Below are 17624 nucleotides of genomic sequence, written 5' to 3' on the forward strand. Positions count from 1 at the left end.
CTTATATAAAAATGCAGAAAGGTTGTTACACAAGTAAGTGTTTCTTTTGCTTGACACTCACTACGCAGCCACCTGTTAAAACATAACAGCATGGATGATTCCCAGTGTGAGAAGCTTTGCTGCTTGTGATGAAGTATGTTTACTAACCTTCAGAAAGCAGATTTTGTTGTTAGCAAAGGAGAATTTGAAAGCCTGATCAAGTGAAGGCATGCAAACTTTGAAAGCAGTACATAGGCTGGAAGTGTTGTGCCAGTAACAGAAATGGAGCAGCCCGCTGACTGGAGAATACTGCACCTACTCTGTTCTTCCCAAACTACAGCTTTGGACAAGGGGGGGGTTAAAAATATGTTCTTGTTTGACTGTCTTCAGACTTACAGTATCAAAAAAACCTTCTTGACACTCTTGTGTGATATTTAAGATGAGAACACTTGACTAGTAGCCTAAACTCCGGACCAATAAATGTAATTAATTATGTCAGACCAGTGAGGGGAATTTCTTCTCAAAATAAACATGGAGAAACTAGTGGAAATTGCTCAAGTCTATAGAGGATGGTTAGTTCTGTCTCTTCTGTCACTTGAGGTTAGATGTGTGGGCATACAGTGTTTCTGAGTATCTCTGCCCACATGACTCTGTGTGTAAAATGTGTTGAAGAGGGTGGCTGTTTTGGAACACGTGAAAGTATTGCTTACAGCTCTGAAAAACATACGTTTACAGGAACTCTGAATTGTCACTGACCACAGGGAAGGAGGTAGTGTTCAGCAGTTTATTTAAGTAAGTAACGTGACCCTCAACCTTGGGGTTCCTGAGCTGTAAATGCTTAATATGCAATTTATACCAAGTATTTCATAATCTTAAGTGTAAATCTTGAATATGTTCTTGCAGCGTCTGTGGCTTTATTTCCTATTATTGCCTCCAGCATCCTCTTGCTACCCATGCAGCATACTTAACATAGACCCATAATGCCTTATGCAAAACTAATGTTATGTTTTGTCCCTGATGTCTACTGAGAGCTGTAGAAATTACTAGAATTGTGAATGTATATACCCATAGTGGAACAGATCTTATTTACATGCTAAGGGCCAGATCCTTATGGTTTAAATCAATGCCAGTGTTTGGAAGATAAATTGCATAGAGATTTGACCCTATGAGAACTTATTTTTTTTTGTAAAGACTACCATTGAGGAATAGTAGCTATGAAGGAGTTTTCTCTTACCTTGGATAGTTTATTTAAGGAAGGTCTTGATACAGGAAGTTCTGATCACTGTTTGTGGCTTTCTCATAAACTAAAAACTCTCCCTATTCCTCATTCGAGGTGAAAGCTTTATCAGCTTAAGTGTATCAGGAAATACTGATAATGCTTTTTAACAAGCAAAGTGTTTTCTCTATCAATACTTACAGTCTTGTTTGTATATGGAAAATTATTAGTTATGCATGTGTACCAGATGCACTTGTGATTACAAAGTGCCTTTGTGTCTGTTGGCATATCACTTCAGTGTTGATTTAGCATTATTTAATGTTCTTTGATCTGTTTCCTTGGTCTAGTGTGACCCAGTGCATTCAGCCATGCAGTTTGTTTAGCCCTTGTCTATCAGGCTGCTCTTTCCAATACCTTTTCATCTACTGAACATGTGTTCTGTTTGCTCTCACTTCGACTTGCATTGAAATGCTTTGTTACCTCATCTCCTCACTCAGGGCATTTCGTTTTCTTCTTCCTGCCTCACTTTTCAGTTTCTTAAGGAGTTTTAATACTTAGTCTTTCTTACAGTGATTTCCCCCCACTCCCTTTTCAAGCTGTTATTCTCCCTTCTTACTAACCAATGTTACTAACTACAACTTTCTTCTCATATCTGCTGTTCTGCAATTGCATTAATTACTGCATCAATGAAATGCAGATGACATTTGCAAATTCTTGTTCAGAATCAAAAAGACGTGAATTTGTTTCCATACTGATGCTATTACTTACCTGTAATCTGTTACACCTGAAATGTGTGAATACAACATTCTGCATCTTTGATTTTTTTTTAGTCTAATTTCCAAACGAATCAAGGCTCTTTCAGTCATTCAATTTTGTCCCTCATAACTTCAAATTCTCACTGAAATTGCAGTAGTCAAAATTATGGATAAATTTCTGCAAGCTGTTCTGTAGCTGGCTCAGAAGGTCCCTGCTAGCACAGTAAGGAAAGACATAGACTCAGAGAGATGGTGGAAAATATAAAATGCAGATAACTAAATTGCTACTCTTTGAAGTATTTGCATTTTGTTACTATGGTTAGATGGCTGTATTTCGATCACACATGGTCTGAGCATCCTTAGCATGTCACTGTGCTGTAGGAATTCAAGAGACCCTTCTTCATACAGTTACAGCTCATTCAACCATAAGATGAACTCTGGTTTCAAGTGTGTTTTAGTAATCTTTGTGCCAGTCTATAACCAAAATACAAACAAAATCTCTCATTTCTTATTTTATATACCTTTCTGACCATGAAAGTTACAAATTACGTTCCTAGAATGGTCTGGGTTGGGAGGGACCTTAAAGCTCATCCAGTCCAACCCCCCTGCAGGGCAGGGACATTCCCACCAGCCCAGGCTGCTCAGAGCCTCATCCAACCTGGCCTTGAACACTTCCAGGGATGGGGCAACCTGTGCCAGTGTCTCACCACCTTATAGTAAATAATTTCTTCCTTAAATGTAATTGAAATCTACCCTCTTTCAGTTTAAAGCCATTACTCCTCATCCTGTCACTATATGCCCTTGTAAAAAGTGTCATGTCATACTTGAGAGAATAACTGCAGGTAACTGATGAGTTTATTTCCTTAGCTGTTTCTTTGAGTATCATGGTATGAGTGACCTTGGTAGTTCAGAGTAGTTTATCGTGTTTTCAAACACAGGTTTTAATGAGACATGGTTTTTTAAGCCAACTGATAACATTGCTAATAAGACTCTGGTTTTTATTGTGGGGTAGTCCCGGAGATCACAAACTGAATTCTTCTTTAATGAAAATATTCCTGGAATGCAAGTAATGTCCTTGAACCGTTGTATTTAGTCTTTAAGTCCAGACCAGATACAATCCACAGCACTGTCCTCCCAGTATTGACACCCACACCCCTGAGCTGAAATGCCAGTGCTGGGAATGTCAGGTCCTCAAAACCTATCATTTTGTTTTGCAGATATGCTCCTGTTCTGCCGTGGTACTTGCTAATGTAAACAGAGATTTTGAGACCTAAGGTGTAATTTTATGTCTATTAAAGAAAGACTTCAGGCTTCATTTCCTAGTTTATTTAAGAATAACTTTCTTGTGTAAATTCTAACTAATCCTCTGAGAAAGAAGAGGAAACTTATGACCACTGAAGCATTTGATATTGTAAATAATTAAATTTGCCAAAATGTTAACATTTACATTTACTTTGGAACGGCACTGCAGGAGGAATAAAGGCTTGCTTTCAGTGCTGAAAATGAAGCTACTTTTGCTACCAAACCTTGAATGAGAGTATTGACAATAGCCTCAACAAAACATGCTTTGGGAGAGGGGCCTTTCCAGTAATTCGGGTCATTTATAAGAAGCATTGAGGCATTAAAGACTGTTCATTACCCAAACTGTTACTGCACTGTGGACCAGACCCAGCACATGAAATAGCTATAATCTACTATTACTTCAGAAAGCTATCTAGAGAACCTGAAAACTTGGGAGTGAGAGAGGAACGTTGCTGTTAATGATGGGGTATAAGCAATGAAGAGAGGTTGTGGGGTTCTGCATCCATCCTTTAGTACTGTGTTGGGCAGAGCATCAGCTCAGAAACCTTTGTTACTTACTAGGGCTTTTTCATATTCTAGGATTGTGGGGGTTTTTTGTGTGTCCTCCCACCTCTCCCTGCCTAGCACTAGTCTGGAGAGAAACCACAAAGTGATATTTCTGATTCACTTTCCTTATGCTGCCTGTGCCAGCTGTTTTCTACGCTTCACAATTGTTATTTTATTTTTTTTTCCCCCCATTTAGCTTTGTAAGGGCTACAGCTGAAACAGAGCTATTGCTCAGAGTTTGCCAGGACAAATTGTTCTACAGCTGTCTGGGAATGGTGAAAGAGGGGAGACTGATCTCCACCTGCTCAAAATAGTTCATAGGTTGTGTCCTATGATATACTAAGTACAGCTTATACGTTTGCAGAGGAAGCTTGTATAGTTTATTAGATCTTGCAGGTAACTGGAAAGCTGATGGCCTTCCAGCTGCACGGTGGTTTTAATATAATAGGTGACAGGTTAGAAATTGGTTGTACTTGGCTTGGTACTGGCTTTTCTTTGAAAATATTGTCATGGTTGTGGCCAAGTCATTCAATATTTGTTGTAGTTTATGGTAAAGCTTTAAAATTCATAGCAGCGTCGTGAGAATCGTGTGCAGAGAGGTTTTATGTGAAGACTCGTATTATTACTATTTGCTTATGGATGGATCAGAACTGCACAGGTATCAAAACTTTTATCTAATGCTTCCTCTAAAAGTTGCCCAGTGGCTCCCTTCCACCAAGGCAGCTGGTCCTGTGCTTTTGGACAAAAAGCATTACTTTCAAACCCTTCTATTCCTTTAAAGCTCTGTATGGTGTGACTGTAGGTTTCTAACTGGGCTTTGTTGGACATGTGCAGATCTACACGTATGTCACTTTACACATTTTGACAGTGATGTTTGTGATAAAAGGTTGTTATAGTTTAACAGAAAGGTGAGCTGTGTAGCTTTGGTGAGGTTATAGACTCAGGAACACTACAGTCACTCAGGGCAGGGTAGATTGTATTATTTAATGCAACGCAAAGCTGATCTCTATGACAAATTGTTGCTACTTACAAAGAGAAATAAGAAACATGAGCAACTTTCATTTCAATGAAGGTGCTCTTCTAATCTTCGGTGGCATCAGCTGTTGATAAATAGCAATGTTGATGAATAGACAGGTTGATAGATGCAGATGGTTCAGGAAATAGGTTAAAATGCTTTGCTGTCCTACTGACTTTAAGATTCTAGATGAAGCAAATTGCGATTTCATAAATTTCATTCCTTTCAATAATAAAGAGAAGGACTTAAATGCAGAAACTAGAGCAGTGGAATAATCAGCAGCACTGTTGCTTCCAAATAGGTGACGGTGTTGAAATTTTAATTCCATTAAACTTTGTGCTTTGGAGATGCAGTCTGTATTTTCAGCCATTCGTCTAGCCACACAAGCTGGAATTTGTTCAAAACGCTTGCCAAGAACAAATCTGTTGGAAGAAATGTTATACTTTGACCCAGGTTCAAAACATTCTAAAGGAACAAGAAATAAATATTTCTCAAGGCTTATTTAGTGTTCAGTTTAGTTGTGGGGTTTTTTCCTCTCTATGATCTGATACACACTTGCTTAATGGCACATGCACACTGACTTCCTATGTATTTCTTTCTACTTTTCCTCTATTTTAACTTGACTTGTCTGTCTTCTTCCACTGGCATTTGTCCTTTACAGAAAGTTTGAAAGAATCCTGTAGTGACCATTTATTTAAACCCAATTTAATTAGAATTTTTTTGTTTTGATTATCTACCAGTGCCAGCAAATAAGAAATTCAAGTGAGTTAATTTTCTTACACAGATATATTTTTGTGTCTTTTGTTTTTGAAAAACTTTTCCAGTAAGTTGTAGTATTTAAACACGTTTGGATCTTTCCTTAAATCTTGTACTTTATTTTTGGTTGTCTGTCTGGGGTCCAGCACAATTGCCAAAGCCCACATTTAGCGTGTTGACCATCAGGTTGACAGGGGATGATAGTTGGGCATCCACATCGATGAGAGCTTTCTTGCCGAATACAAAGAACTTTTTGACTTTCCTCTGCGAGTTGGACAGAGCTGCTGTTGAGTTCCTTGGTTTTTCTCTTGGACAGACTGCAAGATGTGATGTAACAGCCTGATTTGTGGTTAATGGCACTGGAGTATCTGCTTGATGCAAGAAATGAGCTAATGGATCCAATTTCTATGTAATAAACTTATTTCTTCTTGGAGTGCTTAGTAATTTGGTTGCTTGGATTATAAGTTAATCTCAAGTTAATTTTTATTATCCATTAAAAATAAGTCTTCTGAGTAAATCTGTAGCAGTGTTTGTAACTCTTGCTACCACAGTTATACCGTGTCCTAAAGAGACAGGAGAGAATTGCCAGAAACCAAATTGCACACACGGGATTGCTGTGTAAGAACCAAGGATGTTACACTCCTAACTTTGGAGACTTTCCAGGTGATTTGTAAAGTATGAGGCAATGCTTCTCAGCAGGTGCCATATTTATGCCTTTTGGAGGACAAATGCCAAATGTAAAATCGAGAATGACATAAGAGGATGTCATTGGCCTTTGACTGAGGGTAGTTGTGAGGAGAGGATGAGAAAAATACATGTACTTGCATCCACACTAGAAATGATAAAACTTTTTAAAAGAAATCACTATTTTCTAGTCTCTTCATCAACATGCTGACATCTCAAAATGTTCTTTTCAGCGAGAAAATGCTATTTTGGGCATCTTGTTTTAATGCGGCAAGATGAAGGTTATTAATATACCCTGTACTTTGCCTGTAAATGGCTGTAAAAATGTGAATTTCCTTTGCTTGTTCAAGGTCAGGAATATTTCTGGTTTTCTGAAGTTCAGGGAAGTCCTATTCCTAGTCTTAAAACAAAAGGACTTTATTAAAAGAAGATCAAGTTAATTTGTGATTATGGCCTTAAATGCATTGCCTGGAGTGGTTTTAATTGATAAACAGTATTTGAACCATAAGGATTTCAATCCATATAGATTTTTACCTTATGGATTTTCCTATAATCCTTTTTTCCTTTCTCCTTTGTGTAAACCTTCCTTCCTCTTTTGCGCTTCTGTCCCTGAAAAATCAGGGTAAGCAAACAACATGAAAGGAAGAAGATCCTTTAGTAAGCCTATAGGCTTACTTCCTATAGGACTAAACTACAGAAAACTATGTGAGGTAGAAAACTGGAAACATTTCACAGTGCTCTGTGAAACCACAGGCCTACGTGGGGAAATTATGGCGGGGTTGTCTCCCAAACTGGTTCTAAGTGGAGAAATTTATTTTTGAAAGTGAAGGCAGGCGGCTTGCTCAAGATAAAAATTTACTTGTTTTTATGGCATCTCATCAAACGCTGCTTCTCTTTCCTTCAACTTTCATCCCACCACCTCCTGCCAATTTCTACTACATGCACACACACACACAAGCAAACATTCCCTCCCCAACCTAAAAAAAACCCCAAACCCAGAGTATTTATATCTTACTCTCCCGCAGTCCATCTGTCCTGCTTCTCCTGTTGTGACCCAGTGCTGTTCTGCTTTTCTCACTTCAGGGGATTGCATCCCAATTTGCTGCTTGAGGCACAGTACGTGGTGCCATTTCAGCTGTAGATGGGAGGTGAGAGAGAAGCCGTAGTGACATCTGTCAGCTAAAAGAAAAGAAAGGGTTGGCAGAAGCATTGCTGAAAATAAAGTTGAGCAGCAGAAGGAAGAGCAAAACTAAGATTTTGTAATTCAGCTAAGGAAATGGCTTTATGCATTTATTTTATATACTAGGGAACTTCTATTAGAGAATGGCAGTTGGCAGAAGCGTACGTAAACATCTGTTATGAGATGGTGCGGTTGCATGATTTTTCAGCTCCCTCTTCTTTCCAAGGTCCTGGGAATGGAGACAGCCTGTGAGATAAGCACCTGCAGCCAGCTGGAAGCCTCACCTGGACCTTGGACGTGTGGATGTGGGTTAATATTATTGGCTGTACTAGCGTGTTTCTGCTCCTTCCAGAACATGCTGTCATGAATCCTGTCTTTTATAGGACTGATCCTAACTGAATGATGAAAGTTTGTTTTAAGATTAACACAAGTGTTTTGAGGCACCTTAAAGTTTATGACTTGAACTATTGAAATAATTTGTTTACTGATTAAATCAGTGGAGTCTTTCAGACTTAGTTATAAAATAAGTCCTGTAAAATGCTATATTGCTGAATTTATCTCTTGGAAGAAAAAAATAGCAGCTAGTGTAAGCTCTCAGAGGACTGCAAGGCTGCAGTTTTCTTCTGTGGCTGCTGTGATTCAGTCAGGCCGGGAGGGCAGGGTGCAGCCCTTCTCACCCTGAGCAGGCATGGAGTCAGTCCTTGACTTTCCTTCTGCCTGCCCTCTGCTTTATGCCTTAGATACGGTCAGTGATTAAACGCCAGCTCAACTGCTGCTGAAAAAAAGTGTTAACCACTGAGGGCCCTGAGTTTTGTTTAGATATGTGGATGGGTTTATGTTGATAGGACTTATTTCTTAAGTTTATTGGTTGTTTAATTGCCACGTCAGTACTGAAGTCGAAACACAATACATGGCTTTGGTCAAAAGCCAATACATGGTACTAAGATACTTGACATAGTATAAGCAGATGTGTTGAAATGCAAGTATTCTTATCAGAAATCGCGCTTCTTTTTTCTTCTCTGATCTAGTTTATCCTTTCTTATCTTCTACCAGCATAGTATATGGCTGCTCTTTGATTTCACTTGACTGTATTAAGTAGTAAGCCATAGTTTATCCTGTTGTTAATGCTGCATTTTGAAAGAAGGAAAGGTGGATTCAGCCTCCAAAAGGCCTGAAATAAGCCAACATCTTGGAACAAGTGAAACTGGGGGAGAAGCAGGGCGTCTTCAGCACGGATTGTACTATTTCAGAACACCAATTGGCCAGCTGGGGAGGGACATCTGCTGAGATATTCCCACAGGAATATGGAGCTGCAGTACCAGGAAATCCATTAATTTGCATTCAGTTGGAGTATAGTGCACATCTGTTTAGGCAATGCAGCTGCAGGAGCAGCCAGTGGTTAACATCAGCCTGGAATTCTAGTTTGTGTGTGTTCAAGTATGTCTGGTTTAAACAAATAAAGCCTAGCAGTCCTGGTTTGGGCTCATTACTCCTAGAAAGGAGGTTTCAGAGGCTTGCCAATCCCTTTTAAGATGCATTGCATCAGCTTCTGCATGAAGCATGACTCCTGGCATCCCTCAGCAGAGAAGTGCTGGGATATGGCAGGTGTTTTCACTCACCACTCTGTTTTCTGGCTGTAGCTTTGGTGTGTTGGCCCACTGGACTGACATGTGAATTATCATTAGCTTTTAGGTTAATACACCCTTCCTAACAATAGAGGAAATTCACATCTTAATGTTTGTCCTGTCTTGGTCTGTAACAAGTTGTTCTAGAGAAGCAAACAGTTGCAAACAGAAGTGCAGCCTGCCCTCTTCAGAAAACAATGTGGAAAACAGATCGATATTTGCATTAGGATCCCCATACCTGAGTTTTTAAGAGCTGGTTGTGATTCAGTTAGAAACTGTGTGGGGTTCAGGAATGGTGGGATGATGTTGCTATTGAATTCACATTGTTTGTGTGGGCATATGTGTAAGAAGAGAAAGAGAGATTGCTGTGACTGGAGGATTGGAAGGCTCATGAAACAACTTTAAACCAGCTTTAAACTTTAAAACAAAACTTCGTTAGATTGATGTTCGTTAACAGTACACGTGCTAATGGTTGGCTCTTACACATTTGTAGTTATTATGACTACAAATTCAAAGCAATTAGTCTCTAAAAATGTCATTATAAATTGTGAGCACTCAGTACCACAGAGCTGGTGCCACATATTTAGCACTGGTAGCTGTGGCCCTTGATGGGGAGATGTCTGGAGCTGTCACAGGTGCCTTTTCTTGTTGCTTAGCAGTTTTACTCCTCCTTTCCAGCTTTTGCTGCTGTTGAAAGAAATGCAGGGTTTTTTCCAAATCTCAAAGTTGTGCTTTATCAGTGACTAAAAATTGTCCATCACTGAGTTGCTTATGGTTCTAGGGCCTCAGCTTTCAACCTGTGCCTGTATTTTCAAAGCCTTTGTTCTTATGTCTGAGCTGTATGAGATAGCAAGAGACACCTGGTACCCAGCTCTACCTCACACAAGTTCTCCTAGTAATTTCACAGGCATAAAAGGCCAGAGTTTGGGCTTTGCACGTTTGGCGTAGAAGTGCATTTGGCATAAGGCCTGAGGCCTGTTCCAAGCAGTGGCAATGCTGTTTTTACTGAGCCACTTGGTACAAAAACGCATATGCATTGTTCACTAGTCATGCAGGAGAAGTGTGCTTATGTTTGAGTTCATGACAAGCTAATAATTAAATACTACTCAATCTGCTGCTACTTTTTCGGGTGCAACAGCTTCTGCTTTGGCTACAGAAAGTTATGGTTTTAGAACTGTGGAGCAGTCAAAACCTGACTATCCTGAGGGTAGTGCTGGTCCAAGTTAACCCTGAGTAAGTACCATTTCTTATATAGGCACAGATTGGACAGAACATATCAAGCTTTGTATATAAAAAAAACCTTGCTTGATCTCTTGTAGATGATTACAATGAGATGAAATCTGCTTTTTAAAAAGTGAAGAGGAATACATGAATATGTGTCACCAGAACCTGTTCACATTAAGTTTGTACTCTGCTTTTAAGCATTTCAGAAAAAGAAATAAAATAAGAAAAAAAAAAAAGAGTAAAAGCTTAAAATGCTGCGAAACGTGGTTTGCTTCCATGATGTACGGATCACTTTAGTTCTGGAATATTTTCCTGCTATGACTCTAAATAGCAAGAAGGGTTTTTTGTTGTGATAACACAGGCATGGGAATATTTTCCTGATGCGACTCTAAATCGCATGAGGGGTTTTTCCCATAGGCATGGGAATGTTATCCTCTGTAACTAGCAAATTGACCAGCTGTTGAGCAGGTTTCTGTTAAATATTGAATAGAAAAAATGTGGTTTTAATGAAGCTGTTTGAAATACTAGAAAGTACTAAAAAAAATAAAATGCTTATGTGTATGTTAATGGATGTCAGGTTAGCCCTTTTTCAAAGAAATATGCTAATCATTTTTTGTAAGGGTAGAGGCAATTCTGTTTTAAATTGTGGTACATTTATCACAAAGGGCATAACTGGTCTGTTGAGGGGAAAAAAAAAGGCAATAAAACACCCAGGGTGTTGGTTCAGTTGCAGTGAGATTTTGGCTGGTTAGAGTTGAATTTAAGGAAGAACTTAACAAAGCTGTTCTTTATTAAAGGTTTTCTTGCCTAGTGTATATCTTTTCACTTTCCCCCTGTTTTTCCACACTTGGCATGAAGTTCTGATACATTAGCTACTCTCTGTAAATCAGGAGGAATTACCTTCCTAGCGGTTTCATAAACAGCTTCACAACTGTGACATACCCAGTTTCCAGAGGGGTGTTGAAATTATTTCAAGAATTGTCTAAGAGTGAGACCACGTCATCCCAAAACTCCCCCCCCAAAAAAAGCGCCTGTCATTCTTTACGTGTTATACAAATACACGTTTCCATGTTTCTTTTAGATGTGGTTCCAGTTGTGCATTTTGGAGACTAGACTAGGAACAGGCCGTCATGGTTAACAGGATCAGCTCCTCTGAGAACATTTATAAGGCAAGGGGGAGAAGAAGGGAAATATCCTACCACCCTAAGTTTGGGAAGGGCTTACTTGTTATGGGCAAAGAGAAAACTCATCAGCAAGGACTGCCAAAGTCTGAGAGTGACTACAGCAGACACGTGTGTGTTAATTGTTTCACCCATTGCTCACTTCAGGTATTAATTTGCTGTCAAAACAGAAGTACCATAGAGGCATTTCAGTGCTGCTCTCTTCATGCATTCCACTTTGATATCTTCCGACCACTGTCCACTTATATACCAAATAAAGAGTCATTATACGTATGTAGTAATCATTAACCGTGGAATAGTTGTGTTGCAGTCCTTAACATCTGTCAAATCTAAGATTAAACACATCCTGAGGTCAGTGTGTGCGTGCACCCAGCTATGGAAGTGGTGGGAAGCACAGAGGTTCTCCACCTGTGCGCTTTCCAAACCCCCTTGGCCACCAGCAGTGCTGTAAAGTGAATTAGTTAAGTACATGTTGGGCACTCATCAAGTTGCTACCCACTGGGATTGCTTAAATGGCAGTAAAAATAGGGCTGGTTTGTGGTGCTTGGGGTTTTTATGGGGTTTTGGGGTTCTTTTTGCTTTTAGCACTTGAATAGTGGAGGCCATTTTTCCATCTGTCAGTGAATTTTAATCCTTTCTTGTAGGAAAATTAGATATTTGCTGTCTGCCTTCTTGCGGTTCTTGAGTGGATTTAAGGCTTTTTTCCATTGATAGAGTAGAAAACAGGACAGCTGGATTTAAGTAGATCTTTCTCCTATGTTAGACATACACATTTTTTGTAATCATCCTTGTTTCTGTTCTAGAAATTTAAAAAAATACTGTGAAATACTTGCCATTTTTATTGCTCTTTTTAATGATAATTATGTTCTCTGGGGTTTTTTTACGAAATAACTACTCATAAAAAATCATTAGCACTTGTTTGTTAAAACGTGGTGGTGATGGGTTTACTTTCTTATTCAGTGTTTTCCACTTCACAAACAACTGGTAATTGGGGAAGAAATACTGACTGTTGTAACCACAGATAGTGTTGCTGTAGAGGACATTGTCAGTTCTTATTGGAAATTAAGTCACTGAGGGAGATAATTTTGAATATTTCAGATGTCTTTTTAAAGTTGTGATGTTGTTTTAAACTATGGAATTTTCTAGATTTTCTCACACCACGTATTGCAAGAGAATAGCAAAACATCCAGGTTTTAATGAAATAACAATACTCGACTTTTTTTTAGTCAGTCCAAGAGTGTCCCAAGGCTGTAGTTAAATAAACTGAAAGAAGTGAAACCTCCCTCTGCCATTTCTTGGGAAATTAACTTTAATTTATTGAGAGCAGCATTAAAAAGAGTCCTTCATTTTCTCTGTTGAGACCATTCATTTTCTTTATTGAGATATTTTAAGTGTAGAAAAAGTCAACTTCAGGGCTTTATAATCTTTTTCAGTGTGCTTGCAGTTCATTTTTCTGCATCATTCTTAACAAAAGATGCCTACAAATTATTCTTTTAGCAGCACAGATTTGTGGTACAGTCACTCCCTTGTCTTTTCGTTTACTCTGCAATGCACGTTCACTGCTACCATCAATAATAATCAATAATGCTAAATGCACACAAAGAGATTTTGGAAGATAAGAGGTCCAAAGGTACTTCTGCCCCTCTGCAGAGCTGCTGCTTCAGCTGAAAACAGGAGATCTAGAGGGAATTTGAAAAACCTGCTCACAGGCATCTGTGTAATTATCCTATTAAAACCCAGGAACATCTGCATTATCTGGGCGAGTGCAGAATGGAAGGGAACGTTGTGTTTTCTAATCTTGTCTGGGAGCATGATGAAGTTAAAAGGATAACATTTTACCCAATCTGTGTTTTAACATGATAGGTTACACTTAATTACCTTTGAATTACCTTTCCTCTCGTCTGGTTTTATGCTAAGGACCCTGCCTCTACCCCTCATCACAGAGCTTTTCTTGCCTTTGAATTGTTTATGCCAGGTTTTATCTTTGATTTTACCATGAAAAGATGGTCCTACTGTGTCTTGAAAGCCGCTATTATGATTCTTTTTCCCTAGTGTGTGAAAAGCTCTGAGAATATTAATTTTATATACAAAAGACATATTGTAGTGTTCAGAAGTATGTGTTTTTAATTTAGTTGCAAAGAGCAAGCTCAGTGGACTATATGTTATGAATAAGGAGTAACGATGCATGGCATAGGCCACACAGGAGCAAGAGGAGATTATTCCAGCCTGCTGACTGCCTGCGGTGTAAGCCAGGAGAGTGCATTGGCTTAAATAATGCAGATTTCTTACTTTCCTCTTTACCCCTGAGGGAGTCTGATTTCCTGATCACCTATCTTGCCATATGCCATAGCTCTTGCCAGGAACTCCGAGCTGTGCCACTGCCAGCTAAAATTACTTGTTTTCTGACCACTGAACTATGTTGAGAATTGTCTTAAACTGCCACACCAGCAACATCACCAAGTATTGTGTGTACGAACACACAAATATGCAAAAGCAGCCTTGCCTTGACATTCAGCTTAGAAACGGTTTCGGACGTTGAATCTGATCCAGGTACTGCAAGGTGTCCTACACCTGCTCGGTCACATCGCTCCCTCTTTGTTCTCTTTCCAGTGCTGTTCTCAGCCCCTTTGTGTGCCAGCTGGTACAGCACGGTGTTGATAAGTGGAAATTAAACATTTACAAAGAAAGCATATTGTCTGCTCCTATTTTGTACCCGTTAAAGTGAAGACCTAGTATAGCTAGGAAAAACTTCTGGTATGTTGTGGTAACTCTGCTTCTTTTCTTTCTTCTTGCCACAGGATGGAACTAAAATACAGATATTTGTTGACTAAGGAGTTGGAGTAAGACTGAGTCTCGCTCTGTGATATGTATATACCTGGACCATGAACTTGCTGTTTGGCTTCGTGCTTTAGGATCCTGTGTAGTAACTGTGTGAAGCCGTTGGGAATCATGGCATTCTCTCCATGGAAGCTGTCCTCTCAGAAACTCGGCTTTTTTCTGGTGACTTTTGGGTTCATTTGGGGAATGATGCTTCTGCATTTTACTATTCAGCAGCAAACGCAACATGAAAGCAGTACAGTCCTGCGTGAGCAAATTTTGGATCTTAGCAAAAGATACATCAAAGCATTAGCAGAAGAAAATAAAAATGTGGTTGATGGTCCTTATGTTGGGACAGTGACAGCATATGGTAAGTGTGTGCTCTAGTTTACCTGATAATCTGATTAAGGTTTTTTCCAAGTTGTCCAGGCATTTTACTTGATAATGCTGCTCAACTGACAGTGCTTTGCACTGTGGACTTTCTGCACAGATGGAGAAAACAGTTTTCACTTGTAAGTATGAAATGGGACAAATTTCACATTTCCAGTCCCTTTATTTTCCCTTGGAAATAAAGTTGTCTGCTGTTTTTTTACTACATGTGTCTAGTAGTTACATCTAGTATGTCTCAGCTTATTTGCTAGTACTTCATTTTTTTTAAAAAAAACAACACTTTTTTTGTTGTTTTTAAGAAACTTGGGGAGGTTTTCCAGTTTGTGTGCCAGTGATCTAAGAAATTCCTTCTGGAAGAAGAAATTGCCTTGCTGATAAAGTGTAGACTTGCTGTGTTTATTTCTTCTTCTTTTCCATTTCACTTCTCTGTTCAGCCAATTTACTTAATGTTTAAGTTTATGTATAAGATTAACTTAAGCTCCTGTCAATCATATTCGCCTCAGGGTAGAGAACTCTTTATGTGAGTAAAAGTTTGGCAGCAAGTTTTAATGCTTACTCTCTCCCATTTTGTACAATGTGAGAGTTAAGTTTATGTGCATGTGTGAGAGCAAGCAAGCAGAAAATAATGAAGCATATTACCAGAAAATATTATGAAAATAAAAATCCAATTTCAGGTTAGATGTGGTCCCTTTTTCAATTTGGTAAGATCACATCATACACCTTACTTGTTTAGCATTTTTTAAACTCACTTTCTTCTCTACTTACCTATGTACTACAGGCTATCTGGAGAATTAGTGGTTAATTAGTCATCTAGATTTGTTTTCTGTTATAGTTGCCTTAATAATCAGCTCAGAAGAAATTAGATAGAGGTCTTTTGTATGCTTAGTCATAGAATAAAGACTAGGATGCAACAGATGATAGCTGCCGCTTTTTCTCTAGTTTTTCTTTAATCCTCTCTACTCTTTGGTGCACATAATGAAACCAGCCTGCTGGGAGGTTCTCTCCATGTCTTGTTTCTGTTACCACTTTTTTCCTCTAGAAGAAGAAGTTTTTTGAGTTCATGTGAAGGTACTTCCCTGTAAGTCTGATTATTAACCCAAACATAGCTAAGAATTACATTGCTTTGTTGGTTAAGCCATCCTAATTCTGTAACTTCTGCTGATTTGTGACTGTATGTTGAACTATAAGGGTATTGTAAGATTATAAATCAACAGGAGCTAAATAGAGTGGTACTGGATGAATACTCCAAGCAAACAGAGGTCCCTAGAGAATTGTGTCCATAGACTTAAAAGAAAATCCTCTCTGCTCTATAGCTATCATCAGTGTCCCATTATCTTGTAAGGGTGCTTGATGGTAGGGGAATTGAAAAAGAAAAACAAACAAAAAAAACCCCAAACAACAAGATGTCTCCAGAAATTGAAGGGTAACTGCATTAGTGTGTGCCCTAGGTAGGCCTGAGAGTGCAGGATATCCTTAGGCTGGGTTTCCCTGCAGCTTGTTGCCCATGACATTCATTTCCTGTTCCTAATCCCGCTGAGCAGTACATTGACGTGCTGCCAAATGGTGGTCAAGCTCCCCAGGAGGACTTAAACTGCATTTGAAAGTGGGTGAAGTAACTTTGTAATGCCTCTGTGAAGGCAAAGCTAAGTGTTGGGTAGGAGTTTCGAGTTCCGTGGCTAAGAGGAATTTTAAGTGTAAAGACAAGTTTGGACAGGCGTTTTTAATTTGGAAGGATGCAAAACAATAGTAACGTATTTATTTAAAATACTGAAAGGAAAGGACCTATGGTGAGCGAATAACAACATCAAATTAAATAATAATTTCTAAAACTGAGTGTGGTAATTACTTATTAAGTAAATCAGTTTGTCCTGTTTGACTTACCAAATGATTTGTTGCCAGCAGATGATCAGTTAGCTGTTCAGGAATAAACACATGAATGACTAATGGTCATGAGAGTTGGTAGAAGTTTGTTCACTATTCTATGAAAATTAATGCCCTTGCTATTTAGCATTTTTATTTTTTTAAAACTTATCCTCTGATTGCTATTAGCAAGCACAGTCATGATTTCCATGTTCAAGAATAAGTTTTAAGTTTGCTTGATTTGGCTGCTATTACCCACCCAAAATGTTTTCAGTCATTCCCTAATTGTGATTGCACAGCTTGTTTCCTTGCTTACTTTTTCTTTCTACCATATATTCACCTCTCAGGCAGGTGGATCAAACACTTTCCTATGAAAAGCTGTAGTGCAAATATACACAGTAAGTACTAGATTTTTATAGCAGTAAACAACTGTTTTACAAAATTATGAATCTATTCTGGCCTCCCCTTCTCAAACTAGTCTCCAGTTGCTTTTTTGTTCTGGTAAGCACTCATATCAGTGTTTTGGTATCAGTATTTAAAAATCACAATGTTTAACCATTTTCTCTTTATGATCCATGTATGCCTTTATGTACGCTATGTTATTCTTCGTTTACTGAATTTATTTTACTACTTTTTTCCCTAGATATTTTCCTCCCTCTGTTCCATGGTTTTGTCCATGTTAAATCCCTCCTTGACTCTTTCCTTTTCTTCAACACGCTATACCATTAAGTGACCCCTTTTAAAATAGTCCAGATCTATGGTGCTTACGATTCCATCTTCTGATCTCTGAAGGACAAACAAAAACACACAGTTAGAAAGAAAAAGATCTACTTTATGGCTCCATGGAATAAAGAGAATTCCTTTTTTATTTGGAAAAAAGAATCATACATTTTGTAAAACTGATAGCCTCTTCTTATATACTCTTATTTGCACAAGAATTGGGCTAGTCATGGGGAAAAAAGGGAGCACAAAATAAGTATGGCAAAAATGCAACTGATACAGGGGCAGACGAGTCTCTTCAGATGTATGGAGAAATTTTCTATTACAGATCAGAAAGTTATTTGATTCTAAAGTCATGAAAAGCAGAAAATGTA

At 38.6% G+C, this 17624-nt stretch overlaps 1 protein-coding gene across 1 annotated transcript in view; it reads left to right on the forward strand.

Annotated features, from left to right (window-relative positions):
- Nucleotides 1–14259: 14259 nt before the first annotated feature.
- The window catches only part of LOC104542915 (alpha-1,6-mannosylglycoprotein 6-beta-N-acetylglucosaminyltransferase A), a gene marked incomplete at its 3' end in the record, with an annotated part of 43721 nt that continues 40356 nt past the window's right edge, over nt 14260–17624 (forward strand). Inside the window, exon 1 of the mRNA XM_010187381.1 lies at nt 14260–14650. Coding sequence (XP_010185683.1) covers nt 14413–14650 — 238 coding nt within the window. The remainder of the gene's footprint in view (nt 14651–17624) is intronic.

Source organism: Mesitornis unicolor, unplaced genomic scaffold (assembly GCF_000695765.1).
Source record: "Mesitornis unicolor isolate BGI_N332 unplaced genomic scaffold, ASM69576v1 scaffold19606, whole genome shotgun sequence".
Lineage (NCBI taxonomy): Eukaryota > Metazoa > Chordata > Aves > Mesitornithiformes > Mesitornithidae > Mesitornis > Mesitornis unicolor.